This window comes from Calidris pugnax, unplaced genomic scaffold, assembly GCF_001431845.1.
Source record: "Calidris pugnax isolate Ruff unplaced genomic scaffold, ASM143184v1 scaffold41, whole genome shotgun sequence".
NCBI classification, from domain to species: Eukaryota; Metazoa; Chordata; class Aves; order Charadriiformes; family Scolopacidae; genus Calidris; species Calidris pugnax.
The window spans coordinates 27,019,385-27,038,724 of NW_015094509.1; the positions used below are offsets into that span (position 1 = coordinate 27,019,385).

General features: G+C 38.2%; 1 protein-coding gene across 4 annotated transcripts in view; it reads right to left on the bottom strand.

Moving 5' to 3' along the window:
• Nucleotides 1-19,340, bottom strand: part of TRAPPC9 (trafficking protein particle complex 9) — a 494,648-nt gene that overhangs the window by 323,062 nt on the left and 152,246 nt on the right. For all 4 annotated transcript variants that reach the window (XM_014965614.1, XM_014965611.1, XM_014965613.1 and 1 more), the window contains one exon: nucleotides 10,804-10,946. In XM_014965614.1, the coding sequence (XP_014821100.1) occupies nucleotides 10,804-10,946 (143 nt within the window). The remainder of the gene's footprint in view (nucleotides 1-10,803; nucleotides 10,947-19,340) is intronic.

A 19,340-nucleotide genomic window follows, 5' to 3' on the forward strand; every position in this document is an offset into this window, starting at 1 on the left:
CCAGAGTTTTGTAAATAACACAATTCGTGCCATAAATATAAAGGTTCTACACAACCCACAGCCCTTCAGGACTAAACACCATCCCTGTTACTAAAACTTCCCAAGTACAAACCCTTGGACTATGCAGTGAGAATTATTCATCATCATGACATTGATCTCATCCTCTTCAAACGCTACACAAAATAGACATATAGGGGAAATAATTCTTTCCTTGTCAATTTTAAGTTAATTCTCCAGGGAAATTTTTAATAAAAAAAACAAAATTACAGAATTATTACAGTACTTTGAAAACTTAGAAGAATACAAGTATGAAAAGACTGAAGGTAACAATAAGATAGTAGAAAAAGATAGCACTAGATGTTCAGAGTAAATACAGTATCAAAGAGGCTACTGGAGTAATGAAAATCAAACACAATTAAAGGTTACAAAAAATATTTTAATTAAAACAGCAAGCTTCAAATACAGAAAGCTGTATCCAAGTAAAGAAACCAAGACAAAGCATAAGCTCTGGAAAATCAGAGGTAACACCATAATAAAGGTAGAAGGGAAAAAAAGAAGCCCTCAAGTTGTTAAAGAACAATTTGCTAAAGATCTGTAAACTGGCATAAGATTTTTTTAATTTCTTTTTTAATAGTAGGATTGTGTAGAACTGATGATGATGAGTTATGATCTGCGTGAAAGTTCCAGGAAAACAAAGACCTGGCAAGAAAGCCAGATTAATTATTCATAGCAACTTTCACTACAGGTGAAATTACAGAAGGCCGTCCTTTGTGAGACAGGAATTAAAAGAACCTCTCTCAAAGTGTCAGTGAATGAGATTTGAGAGGCAAATCACAATCATGCAGGTGTGATAAAGGAACCCCAATGTGACTTTGCTGATCTACTACACGTAAGCCCAGTCAGCAATCTGTTGCTCAAACCACAGACAAATTTCCAACGTCATATTGTTTTAAAGATATTAAGGCAACAGAGTAAATCTTAGACCATTAACCCTGGCCTCCAGACTAAGTAAATTAATTTTTAAAAGAAGTATGTAAGCTTTTAAAAACTTAAAACACTCAAAATAATGAATGGATTTAAAGATTATTAAATTATATACCATAATGGCCTGCTGAAATTTTTGGCTCAGAAACTCTAGTCATAAGCCACAGATTCCTGGAACTGGGAAAGATTATCCCACACTTACCCAATTTCTTCTTACTTTTGCAAACTATCTACGACCACATAATAGTTTTGTGGGTTGGGGAGAGAAGTAGAGGGTGAGTTATTGGGAAAAAAAATACACTTTGAGTGGATTTTGAGTCCTCTAAGTCTAGTAAAGTAGATGTTCAACACCAGGGAAGGTGGAGAACTCCATCTTCAACGTTTCACACAACGTGCAGGGTCACCAGTGGCATCCCAGTCCTTTTAGACGTTTTGGGTCATTTTGCTGTTACTAACTCCTTTTAAATTTTGGGTCAAAGACATCTGAAATAAGTCAGGTTGTGTTTGGGTGGTTTGGTTGTGTGGCTGTGTTTTTTTTATCTACTGGGATAGCATGGTATGATCACACATTAATACACATTAAATCAAACCACCATCTAGTTTTACTTCACGGACGTGAACACACAAAAACTACACGAATTAGTACAGTGTTTCTCATTTCTGCAAGACCCAAATAACCAACTCCTCATGGAGATTCTTCTGGACACAGAACACGGGACAGAAATGCACTACTGCATCTCAAAAAATCTCAATTCCTATATATCCACATTCCTACCTCCCCCATCAGACTCCTATCGTACCTCATCCTCCACTCCACCTAAACTACCCAGAGCATCTCCACCCAGCCCTGGGTCACATGGGGCAGAGCAATGGTTTTGGCTGGTCCTGAGCTCCTCCGTGCCAGCTGGTTCAGGGAACAGAGCAGGGAACTGCTAAACTCATGCTTCTGTCTTTCCTCACTGGGACATCAATTAGGATATCTCTTCTCTGACCAGGAATATATTTAACTTTTCTCTATACAGCTGGCTGAAATCAGTCAAAATTTACCTAGGGGGGAGGGGGGAAACAGTTAAAGTGATCCTACAAATTTAATTTCCCTAGAAAATAAAATATAACATTATTCAGAAAACCGCAAACACAACATTTATCTTTTCTGAACGGAATGATATACAAATGATTGCATTATGTTAAAAAGTCCAAATCAAATGAAAAGGAATTAAAGCTGGACTGGACTGTATATAGACTCTAGGATAAAGAACAAAAGTTCTTGAAAGGGTTTTACTCTTCTTTCCATCTGGCATTTCCACTGCTAATGGAAAGAAAATAAGCCTGGGTCAAACAAACGGTTTGAAAGTCTAAGTGAAAGAACACTAAAAATCACACTGTGCAAACATTTTCCATTTCACTGATCTTCCTTATTTGTCCATGAGGTTTCCTTTAGGATAATCTACCATAAATTTCATGTTGTAGATTTTCTTTTACAAGTAATGCAAAAATCTATAAGTTTGTTTGTAAATGCAAAAACTAGAATTACCAAGAAAGTTCTTTTCAGTTGGGTGATTTATAATCTGAAGGTCTCAAAATAACATGCAAAATTAAGTCAATACTCATTTCAAACACTGAAAAAAATAAGAATTCTTAATCTTTTCCTGAAAATCGAGTTAATTCAATAGTGTCTTGAAGATTTATTGTATAAATTAATTTCTGCTACCCTCTGTTGCAGAATTCAGGATCTAACTCAAACAAAAGTTAGAACGATGAATCACGCTGTATTCTAAAAACCTTACGATGACAGTTATGACTCCAAAAATAGTCAACAAAATTGGGGCCATGGGAACTTAAGGCAAGAGACAATTAGACTGTAATCTAGAAATTTCTTTCAGGGGTATTGCGATCGCTATTCCAGTCTCCTCTGAAATGACAGCAGACGATATTCTTCAGTAACATTTAACACTATTAAAAAACCAGATGCAGCTGCCACGCTCTAATGACGGCTCACTCCAGTGAATAATCTTATTGCAGTTCTGTTTCTAGCTCACTTTTCAAGGCAGTTTAAACAAGAAATGCCCTGGGGGGGGCGGGGTGGCGCGTTATCTACATCCTGACTCAGCTCAGTGTCCCCATCAACTGAAATCACAGAGTGGGTTCACATCCACGCTTGTGTTTGCTTCTTTTCTTTTTTTCTTTCAACAGGCAGAGACGACCTCCCAGCTCCAAAGGAGCCAGCGGGAAGCGAAGAGCAGCACGACAGGCGACGGTGGGCCAGATGACAACCCCCTTCCCCGAAATCCACTGACAAACACCAAGAGCAACGGAGCAAAACAACCATCTAGAGCACCTCCGTAGGTGCCACTGTGTTTTCAATAAGGTTTAACTCAATTGAATTTTTATTAAATTCTCAAAAAAGGAAGCTTTCGAGACTAACTGTAGATGACAAAGTCAGATTATCCATTTTACTGCTAAAAGGTCTTTGTACATATTCCAAGAACTGTCCTCATCTGACTTCTCCCAGTTTCAAACCTTTTCAATTACGCTAAATATTCCCAGCACATCTATAAATATTTGCAGATTTATGTTCTCACGTCTTCATGTGCCAAACTGTACATATTTAACATTTTGATCTCAAAAATCGATTCTCTCAATCTGTAAGCTACTGTTTTGCTGCTCTTCCCCCAACCCACTGCAACTTTATACAATTAGCAGAGTTTAAGGTTAACGAGATGATTTAACTATTGGATGGAACCTCCCACATGTCAAGGGTTCTGACTCAGTAGAATCTATATTAAGCTCATTGTTGCGCGTATAGATAAAGAATATATTCTAGAAAGACATCCAGTCCTGAGGACGTTAAAAAATGGTTATTAAATCCATTGCTTGGCAGATTTTTCTAACGGTTGATCAGTCTAATTGATCAAAATGAGAGCTTTATTTGTAGTTGAATTTGCCTGGTTTCCATTTTGAACGGCTTTTATTATTACTGATTGTCATTAATGAAACAGTGAATTTAATACTAATTATTTTCTCCATGTAGAAACATCCATTTGGGTTAAACAGCTTAGCCTTTCTCCAAACTAAACAGATTGCTCTTCAACCGAAAGAGTTTTTCTCCACCCTTCAAAGCTCTATGACGTTTCAACACTGAAATATTGAGAAAGAGAAGACCAGAAACAGCTGCCTGTCAGTAGATCCTTGGTTCTCATTCTGGATGTAGCAAACATGAATATTTAAAAATAAATATTTTTAAAATTTGGCTACACAAAACCAGGAATTGTTTCAGAAAATGTTATAGAACTACTTATTGCGTAACGAAAATGTTTGTTAGACCATGGCTGAAGAAACATGCTGTTTATTCTTTCCCTTGTAAGATCTGTAAATATGTAATGATCAGGATTTCTAACCCAAACCTGACTGCGGAAGGGGCTGTTGCCACTTAAGGTAGTGAAAATGTCAGCAAAGCTGGAAACTGGAATGAAATTTCTGAAAATTATGTCTTCTTTCATTAAGACCCCAAGTTGTACCCACCAAACTGAGGATCTCCTGAGAACCCTCGACACCGTCGAGTTTGTTATTTTACAGTCTCCAAACACTTCAGTGAAACCACGTTAGAAAAACAAGATCCTAACATTAAATATGAAACGATGTCAGGTCTAAGACCAGGGAGCACACTGCAGCTTTATTATGAACTGATGCCTTCTTCACAGAACTAAAACATTTCATTAAATAATGTACTTAATGGTACAAAGGAAAACTAACTTGAACCTACAGTTAGATGAACTCACACTTGGAATTTAAGTGTCAGACGTGCAGCAGTTCCTCTTTTCCTCTGACTCAATTACAAGAACAGAGTCTGAGCCTCTGCACTTGCCAAAACAGATCCACAGCTGATGTCTCGTCAGCTGTGTGGTGCTTTTAAGATTGGAAAAAAATCTCCGCTGCCACAAAAAAAAATGAAAAAAATTACCTTTTTCATCATTTTTTAGAATGTAGAGGTAAGAATATTCTTACATATCTGGCTTCTGACTTTGCCCGTCAGTGCAGGCAGCATCGCTGTTGCACTCTGGATTGACTTCATCTACAAATTCAGACCATCTCACCACCTTTGTAATAAGCAAGACCAAGATTTTCCAGCCTCTGTAGATGGCTCTTATTTAAGACACTTTAGGACTGAAGGCAAAATGGCAAGGGACACGAGGAGCCCAAGAGGCACCTCACAGCACACAGAACACTCCGTACTTGAATTCTTATAAACCTGTGGAGCAAAAGCAGGATTTTTTTCTGGCATTTTTTCATGCTCTCTGCTCTTTGGTAAAGGCAATAAGGAAGGACATTCAGTGCCCACCAAAACTGACAGATAATGCCTTTGAGAGAAACAACACATATAATGGAGATAGTTCAAGACAATCCAGCTACCACGGGCTTCAACTGCAGACTTTCTTGGAGCTAACAGTATGACAAAATGAAGAGGTGTATCACATGAAGCTGTCAACAGAATGTTTCCCTCACACAACCATTAGTATGAGATCTCCACTGGCGGTCTAGGATCAGATCATCACATCTCTGCTGGCAGTCTACCATCTGCTGGTAACTGAAATGTTTTGAGGCCTGGAATAACACTGGTAGTTTTGGGGCTAAAATAGGATAAGGAATCAATTATCACAGAATCATAGAATAATTTGGATTGGAAGGGATCTTTAAAGGCCATCTAGTTCAACCCCCCTGCTATCAGTGGGACATCTTCCACTAGATCATGTTTCTCAGAGTCCCATTCAACCTGGTCTTGAATGTTTCCAGGCATGGGGCATCTACCACCTCTCTGGACAACCTGGGCTAGTGCCTCAATACCCTCATTGTAAAAAATCCTTCCATCCAACTAGTCTAAATCTACCCTATTTTAGTTTAAAACCATTACCCCTTGTCCTATTGTAACAGGTCCTGCTAAAAAGTTTGTCCCCATCTTTCTTATAAGCCCCCTTTAAGTACTGAAAGCCTCAATAAGGTCTCCCCGGAGCCTTCTGTTCTCCAGGCTGAACATCCCCAACTCTCTCAGCCTGTCCTCACAGCAGAGGCGTTTCACCCCTCTGATCATTTTCAGGGCCTCCTCTGGACCCTCTCCAACAGGTCCATGTCCTTCTAATAATGGCCTGTAGCCATCAATAGCCACACTCCAGTCCTGGGATTCATCCCACCGAATTTCAGTAATGACAACATGCTACACTTGATTACGGATGACAATGAACACAATTTTACTATATATATTTATCTGCATTTTCTGGTAAATAAACAGTAAAGCAAGTAGATCCCTGAAGCCCCTTAAGACTTCAGTGATCTGTAGATCAGACTCGAAAAACTTTTGATATTAACTCATTATTTTCTATAGCTTATAGCTGAGCTCCTTCAAACACCTACATTCTTGATTATGCATCACAGGACAATCATCTCCAGACCAGCTCAAACAAGCAGAATCAAGGTTTACAGGTAACATGGGTGATAGGACGAGGGGTAATGGTTTTAAATTGAAAGAGGGGAGATTCAGATTAGATATCAGGAAGAAATTCTTTACTGTGAGGCTGGTGAGGCACTGGAACAGGTTGCCCAGAGAAGCTGTGGATGCCCCATCCCTGGAGGTGTCCAAGACTGGATGGGGCTTTGAGCAACCTGGTCTGGTGGGAGGTGTCCCTGCCCATGGCAGGGGGGTTGGAACAAGATGATCTTTCAGGTCCCTTCCAACTCTAACCATTCTATGATTCTATGATCAGGACAAAAAGTTTCCCAGCACAAGGCTGTTGGGCAAGTCCTTTCAGATGCAGGCAGCTGAGTGACAGTAGGTTGATGTACCCAGTGAAAAACCTCGGGGCAGATTAGGTCCATTTACTGACAGAACATCATCTCTCAGACAGGAGAGCTGCTTCTGAATCAGAATCAAGCAATAGATCAGGCACTGCAGCATGGTAAGGGCTGCATCAACCTCACCACTGATGCCTCTACAGACCGGCACGGATAAAGGTTAAAAGGGCCTCTTGTCAGGATTAAACACATCTTAAGATACACTGAAGATGCAGTTAATGAAAGTTCTCCTTATAAAGCAGAAACCTGTGCATGAGTGGAAGACATAATTTTGGCTGGATATTTAGAAAAGTAAAAAACAAACCAAAATCCCCAGCTGTTTCAGTGGTATTTCTCGTGCATATCTGCTCAAGCAGCTAAATAAAAGAAATACCAATTAAGTTTGGAAGACTTTTACATAAACCATAATCTTTAAGTTGCAATTGGGGGACTGTTTTTTTCAGTAAAAGCCTAAGGGAAGAATCAATGTTCAAACTTTTTTTATTTTGCTTTGGTTTTTTAAGCCCAGCAGCTAGTAACTATTGTTTCTTTCTTTTATTGCAGTAAAACGTAAAATAAAACCAACAAAAGCATAAAAGAAATGGGAAAAATGGAAAGCAGAAAATGAAAGCAATGATAACTTTCCTTCTGAAATGACAGCTGAGAAGGTAAATTATAAAATGAAGTTTCTTATAATGACTAAACAAAAATAGCTCAGCGCCTCAGAATTTAAGCAACGAAATCTCAGCTGTAAATCAAAAGGAAATCAGATTCCAGATTTTAACAGAGCAAGTAAAAGTACAAAATCTGACATATAATTTGCTGTCATTGAGTCTCAGATACTGGCAGAGATGATCAGCAGTCAAAAACCAAACTGTTTCTTTTAATGATAAATATTTGTCCTTAGTAGATTGGAAGATGACACATTTCTGCTGTTTTTCACTTCAAAACATAGTATCGAGTGACACATGACTTCTTCCGAGCGAGAATCAACACGGGGAAGCACAGGAGTAAAGGAATGGTGTTACTGATCACTAAAGCTGATAGTATGGAACAAACAGCAGGGGGAAATAAATACCTAAAAAACAAAATTCATCACTTAGCAGATAATATACACCTAATGTAACAAAAAGAATTATTTGAAATAGCCGTTTGACACGTCCGGCAATAAACCACTTTAAATATTACAGCATTTTCCCCCAACTCAGTAAGGCTTTTAGGCACCCTGATTAAAAGCAGTCACATCTGCAACTGCATCTCCAATCAGCCAATCAATTAAAATAAAGTTTTCACTGCTTTAAATGCCGAGCCGTAGGACGAGCAGGCAGAGAACGAAGCAAACACATACAATCTGAGCCGAAGCCCTTGGCTGAATTGGAGCCACTATATATAGCACCTGCTGCTCTCCGACTTGGGAAGCTGTACACAGCTGAACAACGCAGAAACTCTACCTTTGAATTAGCACCTCAACTTATTTTTAAAGATTTCAGGCTTAAATCCTTTCCTCACGCAGTCAGCTCCTGAGAATAGGCTGACAAGGCAGGGGTAGGAAAAGCTCGTCTTACACAAAACCCCAGCTGGGGAAAGCCAGCACAAAAAGGCAACTCACCGACCAGAGGGTTTCAAAGAAAAGCATCGTGTTTTATTTCAAGCTTTTGGGGAAGGTTCAGGGCTTCACCCCAGAGCTGCCCTGTGACTGGGGGGAGGTAATGGCATTGCACCAAAGAGCAGTCGTGCTGCCCATTTCAAAGCACACCCAGAGTACAAAAAGACTTTTTTGACATGGAGTGAAGGGGACTATGCATGTAAATAATAAATGCAAACTGTTTTCACCTCTATAACGAATCTTCTTGAAAACTATTTAAAGTAGATGCTGTGGTACTTGCAGGTTGATAAAGAGAGATCACTTATTAAACCTTGAAAACTTACAAAGGCCATCACAAGGATGAAACTCTGAACATCATTAATAAGGTTCCGGGGATTTTGCAAACAGCTGCTCCAGATCCTGTGTTCTGACTTTGCTGGCAGCATCAGATTCACTGATTCAACATCAAATTCCCAAAGAATAAGATGATGGCTATTACGCTACATTTTCCAGCTGCAAAATGCTTGACAAACCTGCTTACCAATAAAGCCATATGGTTCTAGGTCTCTTTTATAAGAGCTGGACACTATTTATTTATTAAAAAAAAAAATTCAGTTTAGGCCAATTTTGCTTGCCTCATTCTTAAACATGTTTTACAAATACTATTTCAGTGTTTAATTATCTTTGCCTGAACTAAAATTCCATTGCTATATGGGAAGGTCATTATTTACTGTATTAGCTGCTGTGAAAAACAGATAGCTATCTTCTTGGCAGTGCCACGTATGGAATTAAAAATTTAAGTCCTCTGTCAGCCCTCTCTTTGGCTTCAGCAAGACCGAGAGTTTCTTTAAACTTATGCTTTAGCATAAGTCATATTTTATCACTCTTCTTGCTCTAAACTTTCCCCACTTGTCTTCATGTTTCTCCAAGTTCAAGCCCAAAACTTTTCCTTGAGGCTTTACTTCTTTTTTTCAAAGAAACAGAAGGAACAGTTTGAGTTTTGCAGGCTACATCGCTGTCCATCCATCCCTTGGCATTTTTGCAATGGTTTGATACTGGTGAGCCATTTCTTTTCTTTAAAAACAAAATATGCTCCCAGTATCTCCTAGACTTACAGTCCCTTCTTGCCTATCTTTGGGTTTTATTTCTGAAATCTGTCATGAAAAAAGGTCCAAGGACCAGAAGGAATCTCTTGGATCAATTAAGTTCACTCTCAATTATTATTAGTAGTAGTAGAACATAATTGCACTGAAATAATTTCAGACTTTAAACCAAACAAAATGCTTGCTCCCACTATGCACGCTGGCTTTCTTCTCTATAATCCTGCAACATTGGGAGTTGGTAGCTGATTATTACAAGGGGATTTTTAATAAAAGCATATTCCTGTCCAATTTGTAACAATTTTTTCTTGCACTAACATCATCTGCAATCTGAAACAATAACTCCTCCTCCTTGACATTTACATCTCAGAAGCACTTATGCACTGAAACAAAGTCCATTCTCAGTCTTCTTTCTTCCCAACAAACCCAAACTCATCTATTAATCTTTTGCATGACAGTTATTCAAAGGCCTCTTCTGGAGGCCAGAGTTTGAATATTTCCCAAATATTTAAAGATTGTAGAGTATTTAACTACTAGTATAGGTGAATTTACATTAGCAAAAAATTGTTGATCAAGGATCAATAAAATCACTAACTTACAGAGTTAATTTTTGCAAAAACTGCTGTGCTTAAGCAGTATGGAAAGCAATAGGAAATTAATAGAAATATACAGAATAGGAACTGTATATTTAGCAGCACATAAAGACAATTTTACCAAAAAAAAAAAAAAGATTATTAAAACTGATTGTAGTCAATTGCTGATTAATTTTAGGCAATCAGATTTTAGTAATTATGGCATTTTACCACCATCACATGTTGCCATGATGTTTAAAACTCACTCTGACATGTGAAACTACTCTGTGGCTTACAAAAGAAAGCAAGCACCAAAGGAGAGAATGATTACAATTTATCCCTCACATCCAAAGACAATCATTTACACAGGCATTTTGGGTGAGATTCTGTTAGACAAACACAAAACAATGTAACACACAACACACTACAACGGTGAAGAGGTATAGAAAGGATCATCAAATTTTACAAAAACCCAAGAGGTATCTTGTCCCTGGTAAAATAAACCACCAGGAAAAAGTGTTTGAACCTCAGAAATTGTCCAATGCACATTGAATGCTTTAATCACAGTCTGCAGTTAAAGGAGACTAAACTCCTGAATGAGGAATTTTGAAAATTTGTTCACATAATTCTTTACCTACACGTTGCTGATGATATTGAAAGTCTTCAGCTGGGTCTTTAAGTTATACCCAACACAACAGAGACAATAAGTGAAACATACACCAGTGAAAACAAGGCTTACCTTGTTGCTGGAAGGGTGCTGACACGTGTGAAGAACACAGATGGCTCTACTTCTACATGGAGGCCTAGGGAAAGGTTCCTGTAATAGCCTTCAACATGGCCTGGTCCACCAGAGTACTTAAAATTCATAATGGCTTCCAGCGTCTAGAGAAATAAAAGTAAATTACTTATTAGCTATGTTTCATTACTGTGCATTTCACAAGTTCAATTAAATTAGACCACAGAAGTGATTTACCAACAAAGTTTCCTTTCTGTGCCCTCAAGAATTTGCCTTCCTAACCCATCCATTCTATTATCTCAAGAAAAAAGGCAATCTATCAAATAGCTGCATCTTATGTAAACAGTTGCCTTTTTCCCTAATCTTTCCAAAAACTAAGAAGTAGAGAACAAAGTCAGCTGGACTTCCCTTTATCTAATTCCTCTCCACACCACATTTAACAGTAAAAATGAAGAGCTTAGTTTTGCTTAGAAGAGTTTCAGGGTTTATTAAATGATATGCTCTCTCATACTCTTGAAAAATAGTCACCACTTCATTACCCTCATAATCAAATGGAAAACCTTTAAAGTTTTTGAGTGTGGACAGATAAAGATTATACGAAACTAAAAGCATCTGGTCTCTTAACAAGTCACTGTAAACATCTCCATTAACTACCAGATCAAAACAACACTGTTGAGTTGATCTAGGGCATGAACCTTGCTTTTCTTTGATGTTCATTTTATAGAACATGATCCGTTAGCAAATATTAAACATGAAGAAGATTCTTTAGCATTAGTCTTACGCCCTCATTACTCTCAGCAGTACTGAGCCTTTACTTCTCTGATGACATTTAGGGCTCTATGCATTTTCCTTAATGAACAGCAGGATGAGCTTCCCAGAAACCAGCCCCTGTGTCAGCATCAGTGTTCAAGCTCAGAACATTTGATTCATCCAAAGAGACCATGCACCACCTTTTCCTTCATTAAATTCCCAAAACATAATTTGCTGGAAGCAAGGTGAGAATTTAGGAAGCGTCACTGGATTTTTTTTTCTCAGCTCTTACTCTGGCCCCCAGGCAGATGCTGGTGCCACGTCTCAGGGCAAGGACAGAGGCAGTGACAGACCTTTACTCTAACATGGACCATTGCCATGTTGTGCTGAAGGCCATGGCTAGAAGGACAGCCATTTCTTAAAAAAAGATTTAGAAACGATGCCTATGTCCTCTTTTTGATTGGCTTTTAGCTCATTCTTTACTTAAAAAACAAACAAACACCACCACAAAAAACAAACCCAAACATCAGGTCAACAACTTATCCAGGAAATCAATTATATTTATCCGATGTCATCAATCCACAGACAGTTAAAGGTACTCTCCCTTTCAACTGAAGATTTACAAAACAGTTCATGAAATTCGTTCATTTTTTTCATAAGCTCTAAGGAACGATGTAAGGATTTTCTAGCTTATAAAAAAAACATCTATACTTGATACCATCCTGTTTCTAAGTCTGGCTGGAGAAAAAGAAACACAGATACAATCAATTTCTTAAAATAATCATAATCCAGTGATTTAAAGAATACCAAAACCAAGAGCTTAATGCTTTGCTGCATGTGCACACTTAAATATTTTGCCTTTAAGTAAAGTGGGCTAACTCCAATCTCCAATTTAGTTTCTTTAAAATACACAAGAGTCACCTTAAAATACAAAGTAAAACCTTCACTGGGCACCCTGGACATACCCATCTACCCTGTTTATGTCACTTCCTAATCTGTACTTAATGAACTCAAGTTTATGTTATGTCAGGAGAGCTAATCAATATTAAACACAAAAATAAAATAAAAAAAAAGCAAACCCATTCAAGACATACTTCATTGTAATTAATCAACCGGACCATTTAATAAAAATCAGAGCTAAACTCCACAACTACAGCAAACTGAGAGTATTTACATCATAATGTGAGAATGGACTTCCATTTCAATTAAGTCATCTGTGAAAACTCTACCTGTGTATGTTTTTCATTATTGCTGTAATACTCAGTATCACGCTTGGGAAAGCTACTGCAGGATGGATCCATGGTTTATTCTACATAGGACCATGGCACAAGGCTGCTTTATTAAGCCCAGTCCCATCTAATTACAGGTAAATATGTAATAAATGTTAGTTTGAAAGGCCTCGGAGCATTATCATTCCAGATGGAAAACCCTTCCTAATACCCAATTCCAAACGAAAAACCTCCAGAAAAAGGCTAAAAACATCACATGCCATTGATGAGCAGGAGAGTTTAAAGGCATCATCATAATCTTGGCCCCCATTGTAGTGAGGAATTTGTTAAAGGAAACCTGTTGAAGACTCTGAGTGTGTCCCATGCAGAGAACGGGGAAAAGAAAACCTAATGGTCTTCTATTAATCTAGACAACAGGAGAACAGCTCTTCTCACCCAAAATGTAAGACCTAACTAGATACATTGAATACTGGGGACACAAGAGGTGCTGAATATCTCCGAGACCCACAGAACACCCAAAACTCTGTTCTTTCTCTGGCCACGATAATTCGCAGGGTTCCTAGGAACCTACACCCACGCTCAAAGATAAAACATCTGGCAGACTTTCCATCAGGACTGTAGATGTACGCGTGGGGGGGGAGTATGAATGAAGGAAATAATTTTTTCAGGAGCCTTCAGGTGATCAGAGAAGGTTTTATTGCTATGGATTCATATAATATGAACAGAAGGTATTAAAAAAAAAATAGAATTCAATCTCCTTTAAACCCCTCTACACACATTTACCTTGGAAAGGACTCCACATACAATATCAAAGATTGATTTTCTATCTCTAGGATGGAAAAAAACCCCTCTACTTTCATAAATTTACAAAGCTTCAATTTAAAACAATTTACCACTCTCTCCCACTGCACCTGCAGAGAAGTATGGTCCAAATGCTACAGCCTCTGATCTAAATAATGTTGTATACTCGCTCCACTCAAATCTACACAAATAACAGCCTGGGCTCCAGATTCATCATTCATCTTTACAAATACCAATAGAATTTATTAGATTTCTCCCAACTGCATCACCGCAGACCAAAAAGAAACGGCAGGGTGTCACTACAAACCTAATTGTCCCTGTGGATGATCCATAAAAAAAGCAAAGGAAGGAAGGATGGAGCACACGGGCCTCGGAGGGCAGGCAGCCAGGAAAAGAAGCCTGTTGTTCACTCCACACATCTGGAATTCAGAGTATCTATGGACTTAGTGGGGGGATTCTTGTTTTTAAGCAGAGTTGCACTCTGGAAACAATGGTAAAAATACGGATAAATTGTTTAACCCATATGATGACTTTGGCTTGAGAATCTTTTTGCTACTTCATCGGTCCTTTCTTCTACTGATGGATAAAAGGAAATGAAAGTGCTTCTGCGTATAAGTTCCAGATGACAAGACTCTTACACCCAATGGCACCAGATACTAATACCATGAAATATTTTTACAGATAAGCTATAAAAAATTTACCATTTTGGTTTTGCTTATGCTTTTTGTCCTCAAATGTATTTTCTGCATAGAGCAGGTACCCTTTTTTTCTTTAAAATAAAAAGCATTCTCTCTGTTCTGACCATAGAAATTCACTTCCATAACAGAATTAAAAGCAAAATTAGAAAAGAAACTGCTATTTGAATAACACTGCTACCAATGAAAATCAAAATGTTGGGCATGAAAGTTCCCTGTCTAAACAACAACAGCCAGAACCCTTCTGCCAATCCCTCAGCAGGGACCATCTGAAAACTAATACCTTTCATATACTGATTTTTAATCACCAAGTCAAACAATTACAATCTACAACTGACATAAATTATTTCTACTGACCTGCTGTGACAGTACTTCCTACCAAGAAGTATAAAGTAAAATCTAAAGAGAATTTCCATATAATTCTACAAATATTGTTTCTTATGCAGAAGCTAGAACATCACTGATTGAGAAGAGATCTGTCCAAAACACCAAACGACACAAAAAAACCCCATATAAATGAAGCAGGAAAGAGCAGTGATGAAAAGGATTCCTTGTGCTGGGAAGTTAAATATGGAGCTCAATCCGTTCTGTATGCTTGTTTTCAAGTAAGGGGTAGACTGACTACCAAAATCAAGAAGCTTCACCCCCCAAAAAGTTTTCAAAGTTATATGTAGCAGAACAACACTATTTCAGCTCAAAAAATTCGTTTACACCAAGTGTATGTACGTCAACTACACCTCGAGGATGTAAGAATCTACCTGCAGATGTAAGTAAGGAAAAATAAACATTCCATAGAAGAATGTTTTCTTTAAAAAACAAAACAGGGGTAATTATCTAACAGCAACATGAGATATAACCTACAAAGAGACTACCAACAATGAGAACAACATACACAGTAGATGACTTAGTAGTCAGGAAACCCCAATTTCTAGTGATATATTGTTAATGAGTAAACAATCGATAAAATGTTCATGTACTTTCTTCCTCACTGCCAAAAAATACTTTTAGACATGTAGATGTTTGGCTTTATAAAATATACAAAGTTGGAAGCAGTTCAAGTCTCGGTTTATTTCTTGCATCATCTACTTTGCTTAGTAGATTTGTTTCTTTATTCTTTCTTTATTGCTAAGCAATTTTACTAGCCATAGCAATAACTCTGATTTTAAATCTGTGAGCATCTTGCTACTAGAAGAACCAGAAGATTCTGTTTTATAATATTTCTTCTTACAGTTTGTCCTCAATCTTTTCCCGAACTGCAACATGAATTTCTGAAATATTTATTACCAGTGTTTTCCATAATTAAATTAACAATTCATACTTTGTAACAAAGGCTCCCATGCACTGCATTTTCAGGTCTTTCCTAAATTACTTTAGTATAGTCAAAATGACACGAAGTAGATCTCACCAATTAATGCAAGATGAAATGCCAGTACTCAGCTACGGGCAGTTTGCTCCTGAGACTCTGCAGATACTGACTGCAATAACTGTGAACAAATATCAGGACGTAGCATTGCAGGTGCCCCATTAAGATACACAAGATCAGACTAAAAAAGTATTAATTCAGAATATCATCTTTCCATTTTAGTTTCTGAACTGCTTACAGAAAACAATTCTTACTAATAATTTCTCCTCAGAGTAGGGCTGGAAATTTGAAATATAACTTATCCTAGGTGTGTAATCTTCAAACGTACCTGCTTTAAAAATAAAAAAAATAAAAAAAAAAATTAAATTATTTGCCCAGCAGTGAAAATGTTTTCTTCCCAAATCCCATCATGATCCTGATCTCCCTTCTTGTCATACATGATATGCTCCATGCATTCCTGAGTGCTTTGCCATTCTTTCTTACCTTTAGTCCCTCTTCTTATTGGATGCCTTTTGTTTTCAGGTTTATCTTTTTTTGTTTTCCTTAAACAGCCTATAAATCCCATTGTTGTTTAATTCTCTGTCTGCCTTTCTCCTTCTTTCCTCTGCTTCTCTGACCTTTCCATTCCCATTTTCAACTCTGACGGGCAATCAGTGATACTCATCAGTAATAAAGAGAAATAAAAACGTACTAGTTCATCAGCTCCATCTCGCAAAAGGCACACGAGAACCTCTCTCTCCAAAATTAATTTCTCAATTTCTTCTACCGGGTGCCATGCTTAAATTCTTTTAAGAGCTTTGAGGATTGTGTACATAAATCAGGGATCAGGAATTGCAGCTGCCTAACTGTAACTAATTAAATTATCTGGCAGTAACAAAGAGAAAACGAGTTTCTCAAATTAACCACACTCTTCTCAATGGCAGCAGGTAACCCTGGCAATAAATATGCTGGTAACAGCAAAGAGATGGCCAGCCCGAAGCGTGCTCAGAGTGCCAAAGTCACTGACAGACAACGTCCCCAGCCTTGGCTCCATAGAATCACAGAATCACAGAATCTTAGTGGTTGGAAGGGACCTCTGAGAACATCAAGTCCAACCTCAAAAAAAAACAAAAAAAAAAAAAACAAAAAACACCAAAACAAAATGGGTGCAGCGACGCAGAGCTGGTGGCATCTCCTGGCCTCTGCCCTTCCGTAGCTTCTTATGGAATTCACACTGAGAAGCTGCACGGTTTATCCCCATCCATACGGCACACGGCTATCACAGAGTGGAGCAGGGGCTTTTTGCCCTAATCAGACTAAATTTTTTATCCTTCTTTCTATATGTGGCTCTACAGGACAAGAGGAAATGGCCTCAAGTTGCACCAGGGGAGGTTCAGATTGGATATTAGGAAAAATTTCTTCACCGAAAACGTTATTAAGCATTGGAAGAGGCTGCCCAGGGAAGTGGTTGGGCCACCATCCCTGGAGGTATTTAAAAGACAGGTAGACGTGGCCCTGAGGGACATGGTTTAGTGGTGGACTTTGTGGTGTCAGGTTAACAGTTTGACTCAATAATCTTAAAGGTCTCTTTCTTTAAGAGATCACCAAATGATTAATCACCAAAACGAGTCTGTGATTCTATACCTCAGTTTCCCACCTCTACTATCAAAATTACCTGGCCTGAGCATGACTGGACCAATCCCTGAAAGGTAAAGAGTGTTGGAGACTGCAAGCTTCAAATCTGGCTCAAATCTCAGGCTACTCAAGGAAAGTCCACAAAAAGAAATAAAGATCAGAAGCAGAAAACATGAAGAACCATACAGGAAATTTTGTACCTGAAGAAGTCACCATATCATGGTTCATGAAAAGTAAAATTATATCACAAATTGAATTTTTACATGAAACTATTGATGGGATGAGCGTGCAGTGATTTGCAACTTTGCAGAGTGAGATCTATTTGTTGCTCTCGCTCTCACTGGAGAACATTAGTCTTTTCATATATGGCTAACCTGTCTTGTTTTCTGATACACAAAATGCCCTTTAGGTTTTCTGCATTTTTATACATGACAGAACTCAGTTTTTTCTTTTTTTTTCAGCTAAAAATTAATTAGGTACTCTTAAGGAGAAATTAACAGCCAAGAAAGTGCAGAAAGTACCTATATATTTCTCTGAATGCAAATCCTGAAGTAAATCTAAATCTACTGGAATGCTTAATTGATCAAGGTAAAATTCCTAATTTCCTCCAAATAGAAAAAGGAGACTCTCCCAGTAGAAACCGTTCCTTAAAGCACCAAATAGTACAGTAATTGATAGCAGAGCCCTGATACATGCATTATAAAAAGGATATGCATATGTAATCATCTTGTAGTGCATATGTAATCACCCTCTAGGACTGAACTGCAGCAAGCATTCTCCATACTAATTTTTCTCCTCTGTATTCCATTAAAAATACACACGGCAACTACAAAAGCTACGATAAAATCCTTAATAACTGATTAAGCAATGAAATACATAGTGCCACCGCAGTAATTTTCATGTACAAAGCCCACACTGTTCCTCCTGTTAAACCACCTTATCAGTCGAAAGCAAAATTAAATATAATTTTTAGCACGTGGGTTAATCAGGTGAATTTACACAACCATCTACTGAACGAGGTGCCTGTTGTGTTCACGCTCTGGTGCGGTTTTACTCCGGTACCTACTGCTCACACTGACTTTCAGCAGCAATTTTTGCAGTGCACCAATGTTTATCTTGCTCATCCATCTCCATTTCTGTCTAGTTAAAGCCCCTGAACAATGAAACCTGCTGCATCCCTTTGTAAAAATAGCACAACGGGAATGACAAGGAGCTGAAGCTAAAAATAGCTCCTGCAAGCAGATGCCGGGAATTAAATAGTACATTTTACCCCTCCCCAGCCCTAAATCAGTAAGCTTCAACAAGGAATCTCTAGTGAATACACACAGGAGCTCAATAAATCCCCCTTAAGCTTACAAGGCATATTCTGAATCTGTGCTAGCTAAAAATAGCCATGTTTATAATGAGAATGGAGACGTGAGCAGAATAAGATGAAGTTGAACGGCAGGCGTGCTACAGTCATTCCGCATTAACCAACAGGGTGAATCAAAGGTCATTGGAACAAACGGATAGATACAGACTGACAGCTAAAATACAATATATGGCAATCTTTTACTGAACAGCCCTCATTTCACATTAAACTCTGCACTTTCTAATTGGCTGTTGCGGCCACACGTTCCCAAGTTCTTTTTCTGTGCATTTTTTAGCTAACACAAGCTGTTACTTCCGAAAGACAGGAGAAATACAGGAGAATACAGGACTATTCCTCCGGACAGTATTCTCTCCCAGAGCTCAATTCCCCTCTGGAAATCTTCAGGAAATATAATACATAATTCTTCTTGTAATATTAACTACAGAATTCTGCTTGCTTTAATTAAAGGCAAATTGCATCCAGGCCTCCAGGGCAGCACCAGCTCAGCCAAATGTCCCAGTGGCTGATGCACGTTCTCAACTGCCTCCAAGGTTTTACCTCCATCAACTTAGATACCAGCTCCGCTGCCCGCAGCGATCACGGAGTCTCATTCTTGGCCAAGACACAGATGAGAGGTTAAAAATAACTTAAATACAAGTAACTTCTATGCGGAACATTCCCATTGAGAGTTTTCTGTCTACCAACAGTAAACTGCAGAACATCTCAGAACAATGTGT